Source organism: Jatropha curcas, chromosome 1 (assembly GCF_041381405.1).
Source record: "Jatropha curcas cultivar XTBG-Jc1 chromosome 1, XTBG_Jcur_1.0, whole genome shotgun sequence".
Taxonomy (NCBI): domain Eukaryota; kingdom Viridiplantae; phylum Streptophyta; class Magnoliopsida; order Malpighiales; family Euphorbiaceae; genus Jatropha; species Jatropha curcas.
The window spans coordinates 229344-238539 of NC_143151.1; the positions used below are offsets into that span (position 1 = coordinate 229344).

A 9196-nucleotide genomic window follows, 5' to 3' on the forward strand; every position below is an offset into this window, starting at 1 on the left:
CAGTTCGATTTGATTTTTTTTTTTTTTTAGTTAGATCAATTTAGGTTTTAAAATAGTTGGATTTCCCGGTTTAATATAATAAAAAACGAACTAAACAGACAATTTTTAATTTTTTCTATCAAAACTAAAATCAAACTGAATCATATAATTCAATTCCATTGGTTTTTTTCGTGTTTTGTTGAGTCCTAAATATTATATTATGGGTCAAAATCTATGAGTAGTTGCATTGGCTCAACGAATATAAGTTTGTAATATAATTTTTTATGCATGAAAAACTGACTTTTTTTTATAAAAAAAACAAAGCCTAAATTATTATTCATTAATCAGTGAAAGTTCTTTTTTTTTTTAATTCAAAATTATTATTTGCAGTAACAATTCCAATATTGACACTTAATGTCTTCTTGTTAAATATCTTCCTGTTTTTGTTGTTTTGTAAATTTATCAGGCGTTTGAATGTTTTCCCAAAAGGAGACCACGTAGATGATTATCTGTCAATATATCTGGATGTTGCTGATGAAGCAAATTTGCCTTCTGGATGGAGCAGAAAAGCAAAATTTAGTTTTGCAGTTATTAATCAATCCAATAGCAAGTCTACATTCAGAAAAGGTAATTGATTTAACTTTAAGTTCCTTTTTTTTTGGTTCGAGGAAAACATTTTTTGCATAACTTGTGTTAGGCACAGCTACCGTGCAAAACAGGTGAAAAGATTGTAATGTCCTTTGAGAATGTTAATTAAGTAGTTTTAATATTACTGATATTATGTAGGGTGAAATTGAAATAAAACATGTATTGTGTCTGGCGTAACCTGTGCCATTTAGTAGGCTAGCACGTCTCTAATACAATCACTCCCTCTAACTAATCTTTATGAAAATGTATAAAAGTTTCTAAATTGAATTATCAACAAGTATTCTATTATGCTAATTAATCACATGTGGTCTTATTGAACTTTTTACTAACGTAAAGAGCGGACGATCTCATGTTCGAATTTATCGACAGGAGGAGGATGTACCCTTTGTAATTATATCTAATGCATATCATAGTTGACATGAAAATAATGCATAACCTATTTTGATATTATATATGTTCACGTCTTGAATTCTGGTGAGGCTAAGCCAATACTATATATATGTGGCTTAAACTTTATGTATATTTTGCAGAAACAACACATGAATTCAATGCAAAACAAGATAATTGGGGTTTCCCATCTTTTGTTCCTCTTAGCAATATAAGAGATCCTAAAGAAAATTATCTTCTGGACGATACTCTTATAATAGAAGCTGAACTTACTGTCAGCGATGTTATGCATCCTTCAGTATCAGTCGAGCCAAAAAAACCTGAACAACAAAGCATCCAGGCACCACCACCTCCTCCACCACCTCCTCCAGTGATCGCTAAGGAAAAGGAACTTTCAAAGGTAATTCTTTCCATTAAAAGACAGGTTTTCTTGAATTTTCTTTCTCAAAAGAAAATATATATATATTTTTTTTTGGCTGCCATGACAGGATCCTCACGTCGAGCCTAAAGAATCCTCCCAAGATGTGCAAACTAAATCTAAGAATCTCCTAACAGAGCTTTCAAGCAGAACTACAACCCAAAGATCATCTTCAACCGATGATATTTCAGTTTCACCTCAGCCTCATAATTTGCAGCGAAAAAATGAAGCTTTGGCAGGATTCTTTAACATGTCATTAGAGGCTATCCAACAGGCTAACGTCTTTGGCAATATTGAAGAAATAATTCGTACACTTATTCCAAATACAAACGATTTGCAAAAGAAAACAGTTCTTGAAGATCTTGCCTCTCGATTAAAAGAGTATCAAGAAATAATCCCTACTGCTGAAGCCACTGTAGAAGCAGCTGAGAATCGTAGAAAATCTCTTCTGGAGAAAAAAACAAAGCTTGAAGAGGAAATGAAGCAAGCTAATGCTGAGTGGGTTAGAGCAAAAGAGAAATCAGCATTAGCTAATATTCGTTGGAAACTTTACAAGGAGGAGTTAGGTCTTTGAAATGCTTAATGTCCCTTTTAATGAATTGAATTGTGCAATCTTTTTTTCTTTTGGATTGAATTTATTCATTATTGTACTGAATTTATAATATCATTGAAATAAATTATTGTGTTTTATAATTTCAAAAAAAATAATGGATTTATTTTAACTATCATGAATGAGGAGGGAGCTAGGTTTACTTTTCAAGTTAAATGAAAAATATTTTAAAATTTTTAAATCGGGTTTATTTCATAATTGAGCTTAATATAATCGGGTTTATTACAAAAATAATATATATATATAATTTTAATGTTTTAATTATTAATTAGCATTGTATATAATACGAAATTTGATACTTATTGAAAATAGATTGATTGATTAGTTGATTTTCCTATTTGGGTTTATCCTGTGAATAATTCTCATGATAAATTTAGAATAAATTATATTTTTTTAAAAAAATTCCAATAATGAATTCTTCCTAAAATAGAAGTGTGACATCATGATGTGCTCCAAAATCCAAATGATATGACTAGATTAAGTACTATGTTAATTTCTTGACCCATGTAAAATTTATACATTTTGATCATTGTTTTGTTGGCGGAATCTGGCAAATTTATTTACAATTTAAAAACGTCATTATATATATTTTTTCCATTGTGAACCCTCTCTTTTTTTTTTTTTTTCTTTTTGGGTAGTATATATTTGGTTAAACAATTATATTATAATAAACATATTTTTAACTTATTAGAATTTACCTAAGTATATATTCTTTTTCTTATTTCTAAAAGTTTATGAAAAAATATATTATTACATTTCATATTCACATAATAATTATAAATAAATAAATAAACAAATTGTATTCAGAAATTCTCTGTGGGTGACTGTACATGGTAATATAATCTAGTGACATTTCTATTCCCATCATTGTATTTTCAATCTATATTTTCGACTAATCATACTGATCCAATACTATTTTTGTTTTTTTTTTTTTCAAATGTGCCTAAATTGTTAGGCTATTAATTACGAATTTCACAATATCAGTGTTACTTAAAACATGGGTTACTCATTCCGCCTGTGATTCGTAAGCATCAAAATTACTGAATCGAGCGAATTAGTAATTATATAATTTAATTAAATATCTCCAAATCTTAAACTTTTAAATCTTCGACTTGCAGTAGTTAGTCGATTAGCATACTTGAGAGGTTTTTAAATTTACTAAATAGTTAAACAATTTTTTTTTTTAGATTTGTTTTCTTGTTTGTGGTATATTTGTTAGGCGATTGCTTATTTGCCCAAAGGGAAACCGAGTAGATTGTTTGCCAATATATCTGGAAGTTGCTGATTTATCAAGCTTGCCTAATGGATGGAGCAGAGATGTGGATTTTAGTTTTTCAGTAATTAATCAATTCAATAACAATGCTACCGTCAGAAATGGTAATTTGGAAACTAATGTGAGGAGTGGGAAGCATATTACTAATTCTTAAAGAATTCATTCAGTGCTTTTCTACTTGTTCTTTGTCTTATGTTTATCGAACCGGTAATGGAGTCGCTTATAATTTAGCTAAAGAAACTCTCTCGTTTACTTTTGAGGAACTATTTTGGTTTGAAGATGTTTCACCCTCTATTGTTTTTCTTGTTCAGACTAATTAGTGGTCGGGCTTTTCTTAATGCAATTTCTGAGTTTTCCCTTCAAAAAAATATAAGGGACAGGAGATTCTAACTTTCGACTCCTCTCGACCATATTAATTTTCACTAAATCACGAGTCAAGGGGAGGATTACCCCTATAACTATATCTAACGCATACGATAGTTATCATAGGAATGATGTATTAATAACCTATTTTGATATCATATATGCTCATATCTTGAATTATGGTGAGGCTAAGCCCAATACTTACGTATATTTTGCAGAAACAACCAATGGCCATGTATTCAAAACAAAAGAAGTTGCTTGGGGTTTCACATCTTTTATTCCTCTTAGCAAAATAAAAGCTCCTAATGAAAAGGATCTTGTGAATGATATTCTTATAGTAGAAGCTGAAATTGTTGTTCACAATGTTGAGCATTATTCAGTATCTGACCTTGAAAAAGAAGACAGTACAGTTGAGACAGAAATACCTGAACAAGTTATCCAGGCTCCAAACGAAGTTCCTAACAAGACAAAAGAATTTGGAGAAAATTCTGTCTCCCTTCATGCTTCTGTATCATATACATTTATACAAGAGATAGCCTACAATATTCCTAAATTTAAGCACATCACATCCCATATTTACATCCCCAATAAATCTCCAGATTACAGCTATTAAATACCAGAATTATAGCAAATTAGTAAAGATATATACAATAATTACAGCTGATATTGACTCACTATACAGCTGTTATTGACACCCCCCCTCAAATTGATGCTGGTGAATCAAGCAGCATCAATTTGTTTAAGAAAAATTGATGTCGAGCAGCAGTGAGGGGCTTGGTCAGGATATCGGCGATCTGCTGTGTTGTAGAAATATATGGGAGGCTGATTACATTATTATCAAAACATTCTCGGATTGAATGACAGTCTATTTCAATGTGTTTGGTGCGCTCATGGTAGACTGGATTAGCGACAATCTGGATGGCACTAGTATTATCCGCGTGAAGAGGAGTTGACCCAGCTTGAGTATAACCCAATTCAGATAACAAACCACGCAACCATATTATTTCTGAGCATGTTGCAGACATTGCCCTATATTCCGCTTCAGTGGAAGACTTGGAGACTCTGTCTTGTTTCTTGCATTTCCAAGAAATTAGAGCTTCACCTAAATATACACACCACCCGGTTGTAGACCGACGAGTATCCGGGTAACCCGCCCAATCAGAGTCACTATAAGCAGCAAGAGTAAGGGAAGAGTTAGCTGGAAAAAATAGACCACGATGTGGAGTTCCATGCAAGTACCGAATTATGCGTTTCACAGCAACCATATGTAAGTGGTGTGGAGATGCCATGAATTGACTCATCAAATTGACAGCAAAAGAGATATCCGGTCTTGTTATTGTCAAGTAGATAAGACTTCCAACAAGGCGCCGATATAATGTAGGATCCTGTAGAAGTTCACCCTCCTCTTTACGAAATTTGACATTAACTTCCATAGGAGTATCCACTGGTTTTGTGTTTGTTAACCCAGCCAAGTGAATTAGTTCTTGAATGTACTTGTGTTGATTTACAAAGATTCCCTTGGTGCTTCTGTGAACTTCTAATCCCAGGAAATAAGTAAGAGACCCTAGATCTTTCATGTGAAATGAAGCAGTTAAAGATGATTTCAATTGTTGAATGCAAACAGTATCACTACCAGTGATTAAAACATCATCCACATATACAAGTAACATAACTATGCCTTGAGTTGTCTTTTGGAAAAATAAAGAAGGATCATATTGACTCTGTTGGAAGGAGAGATCAAGCAAAGTTTGACGAAATTTCGCAAACCAGGCACGAGGGGCTTGTTTCAACCCATATAGAGAACGTTGCAGATGACATACCTCATTTGGACCAGTTTGCAATCCCTGTGGCGGACGCATAAAAACATTTTCTTTAAGATCACCGTGAAGAAAGGCATTCTTAACATCCATTTGATGTATAAGCCAGTCTTGAGAAGCTGCAATAGCCAAAATTGTACGAACTGTAGTCATTTTCGCGACCGGAGCAAATGTTTCGTCATAGTCAATCCCATATTCCTGGCGATTTCCTAGCGCTACCAGACGAGCTTTACAACGTTCAAAAGAACCATCTGCTTTCAATTTGACAGTAAAAACCCATTTGGAACCAATGGGAGTGATTTCTGGTGGACACGGTTTAAGTTGCCAAGTCTGATTCTCTGCCAGAGCATCCAGTTCATCTTGAATAGCTTTCTTCCAACAATCAGATTTAATTGCTTCTGAATATGACTTTGGTATGGCAATAGAAGACAAAGTAGCAACCATTGATGTATGAGATTCATTTTTTCTTTCTGGAGAGAAACCGTACCTGTCTGGGGCTCTGATGGTTCGAGCAGATCTTCTAAGTGGTGGAGGTGCAATGTCAGGCTCAGGTGGCAGAGGGGACCCAGGCGAAGCTTCAAGTGCCATTACTGTTGATGGAGTATCAGATTGTTGTTGAATTTGTCTATGAACAGGTCTTCTAGTATACACAATCCCAGGATGAAATCGGGTTATTGGAAGAGAAGAATTGGAAGGTGAGTCATTGAAGTTGTCTTCAAAAGATGGAAGCAGTGTATAAGAAGAGGTATTGGATGAGCCTGCAAAGGAAGAGTAAAATTTTTTGGTATCGAAAAAAATGACATTACGAGAAATACGAATCCGTTGGGTGGTTGGATCAAAACACTGAAAACCCTTTTGATTTGGTGCGTAGCCAAGAAAGACACATTTTATTGATTGTGGGGAAAGCTTGGTTCGTTCGTGAGGTGGTAGAAGGACAAAACATACACATCCAAAAGGATGTAAATGTTTATAATTTGGTATGGTTTTATGAAGCAAAAAATATGGTGTTTGATTATTGAGAGTCTGTGAGGGAATGTAACATCACTTCCCGGTCCACCCGTTAACCCGAATGAACCGAGCCGAGACGCTACAATCTGGTTGAACTCATGTCCTGTCATGTTGATATCATCCTGTATGCTAACTATGAATACAAAATATTCCTAATTAAACTCCAAACTTTCAATATCTCCAACTAATCATCATAACACAATAACACTTTATATATATATAGTCATAACTGTATCAATCCTCAATAGCATGTAATAGCCAACAATTAAGTGCATTCATGATCTATATCAAGTCTTCAGGACCTAATCATACCAACTATAGTAAAATATTTCATCTTCAATCATTTCATAAGTATTATTCTTATCTCCAACTACTTATACCAAAATAATTACATGCTTCACTTATATTTACAATCACATAGCTCTAACAAATGTAATAATTATACATGCCATAAATCTTAATACATGCCATAATTCTTAATTATATAACTCTCAATCTACTACTCCCAAATTAATCACTTCTGCTTTGATAGTACTCTTCAAGTCTTCAAGTAGCAACCACGATCTTCAACCTACGCGTGATAAAAATCGACGCGCTGAGTATAAAACTCAGTGGTGCTCATAATTCACATACTTAACAAAGTGTGATGGCAACTAACTTAAAATATAAAGTTCATAAAAGCATTGAAAATCATAGATTCAGTAAATTTCAACATCAATGCATCCTTATAGCAAAGAATAAACTTCTAATTCACACCATAAATAATTTAGTTCTAATTATCTCATAACTCCTTTACATGAACCTTTAATCACACATTATGATACTATCATGATCTTACCTGCTGTTCATTGTGTTGTATGAATGAAATCAATAAACATGTAAGAATACATAACAGTATATGTTCATTGTCTTACTTACTATTCATTATGCCATATGACTTATGCACTTTTAGTCACATCATATAAGTTATGATTAATAACATCTCATGACTGTATGGCTCCTTAAAGATTCAATAAATAAACTTGTAAGCATATATAGCATTATACTTTCATGATCTTACCTGATGTTCTTTATGCTGTATGAACTCTGCAACTTTGATTAAACTCAGTGAATATCACAATGAATAAAGAAACATATAAGCACACACATATGTAGAAATAAACATTTACTCACATATGGAATGTAAGCACACATATCATGATACTTTCATTTTACCTTGATGATCTTTCTTGCTGTTTAGTATACTGTATGATTCATGCAATGTTATGTCAAGATATCTGTATGGCTCCATAAGGTTATAGTGAAACCGAAGTGATAAGAAAAACTGTATGAAACTGGATGAAACTGTATGCTTGGCTGCTATGGCCTATATAATCATATCTACTCAACGGCCTGTAGCCGGAGTACCAAACTGTATGGGGCGCAGATCTGCTATTCTATGTCGCGACATAGCCTTATCTACATGGTTTCTACCTAACCTCAATGGAGCATAATGTTGGTATGTCAATAGATAAAACAAATGCATAGTAACTGTGTCATAATTTGCATGCTTGTGTCATGTTATTTTCACTTGCTTGTGTCATAAAATTAACTGCTTCATCATTTCATAAAATTTACTGCTTACCTGTATGCTGATAGCCTCGCCAAGCGGGCAACTTGTGTCATGTTAGTTTCACACCATTTGCATGCTTGCATTTTGTGTTTATACATGTGTTCATGTTGTCTTTTTGCTTTAAAATGATTGAAGACATACAAGTTGAGAAAAGGAATACAATTACATAGAATTCGTAACTTCACACACCATTTCACATCATTTCACAATTGCATAGAATACAATTACAAGTTGTGTTTACCTCATTTCACATCATTTGTATGCTTGCATGTTGTTTTGATGCATGTTCTAATGTTGTCTTTTTGTTTTAAAATGATTGGAGGCATACAAGTTGAGCAAAGGAATACAATTGCATTGAAAATGAAGTCCAAAAGAGCATCAGAACACAATTCGCGAGCGCGTCATGCAAAGTCGCTAGCGCGAGAAGTGCAAATGAGAGTCAGAGAGTTTCCAGACACAATTCGCGAGCGCGCAAATGAAATTCGCGAGCGCGCGACGTGTTTTCCAGCCTGCGCAGTCTGTACTCTTTTGGTCATATCTCTCAATATACAACTCCGATTTGGGTGATTCAAAAACCCATGTAAAGCTAACACATAGAGGAACAAATAACTCTTCTATGACACTTCCTAATTCCATCGTTAAATAGGGTAAAAATCAAGGTGAAGTTATTGGTAACTTTTCCAGCAAAACTTGTTTCAGCATGAACTCAATATCTACTTCATTTATTCATTTCATCTCATGCTTTTTCACCATTTTCAGTCTTCTTACTCAATATTAAGCAACATATCTCCTCATTTCAACACATCACACAAATTATCATGCAAGGAAATGAATTAAACTAAAGGAGATAGCACACCTTCACTCAACAAGCTTGGAATCTTCTTCTTAGCTTCCTTCTACCTTGAGATCACCTCTCCTACACATAAGAATTCTTATGAATCATCTAAAAATATCACCAAATGATTCAAGTATGAAATTCAAGAAGGTTTACTTACTTGGATATAATAGAAGTTGAATTAATGCTTGAATCCCATTAAAATCTTCACTACCATTAAAAGTGATGGAGAAAGGAAAGTGGAAG

At 33.6% G+C, this 9196-nt stretch overlaps 1 protein-coding gene and 1 long non-coding RNA gene across 2 annotated transcripts; one reads left to right on the plus strand and one right to left on the minus strand.

The window, feature by feature from the left end:
- Positions 1-213: 213 nt before the first annotated feature.
- LOC149498706 (uncharacterized) lies at positions 214-2125 on the plus strand. The gene is made up of 4 exons (XM_089717375.1): positions 214-244; positions 370-606; positions 1158-1414; positions 1503-2125. The coding sequence occupies exons 1-4, from the start codon at positions 214-216 to the stop codon at positions 2004-2006; spliced, it is 1029 nt and encodes a 342-aa protein (XP_089573501.1). The 3' UTR covers positions 2007-2125.
- Positions 2126-6899: 4774 nt separating this feature from the next.
- LOC149498707 (uncharacterized) lies at positions 6900-9196 on the minus strand. Its single transcript, XR_016319522.1, has 3 exons — positions 9111-9196; positions 8972-9031; positions 6900-7074 (listed from the first exon to the last, which is right to left on the minus strand). It is a non-coding gene; the product is annotated as an uncharacterized LOC149498707 (long non-coding RNA).

Bases quoted from the DNA above. Each gene is read 5' to 3' on its own strand.
- LOC149498706 (XM_089717375.1), top strand. From the start codon at position 214: ATGAGTAGTTGCATTGGCTCAACGAATATAA. The intron at 607-1,157 runs GTAATTGATTTA...TATATTTTGCAG, and splicing joins CAAGTCTACATTCAGAAAAG to AAACAACACATGAATTCAAT. The intron at 1,415-1,502 runs GTAATTCTTTCC...CTGCCATGACAG, and splicing joins AGGAAAAGGAACTTTCAAAG to GATCCTCACGTCGAGCCTAA.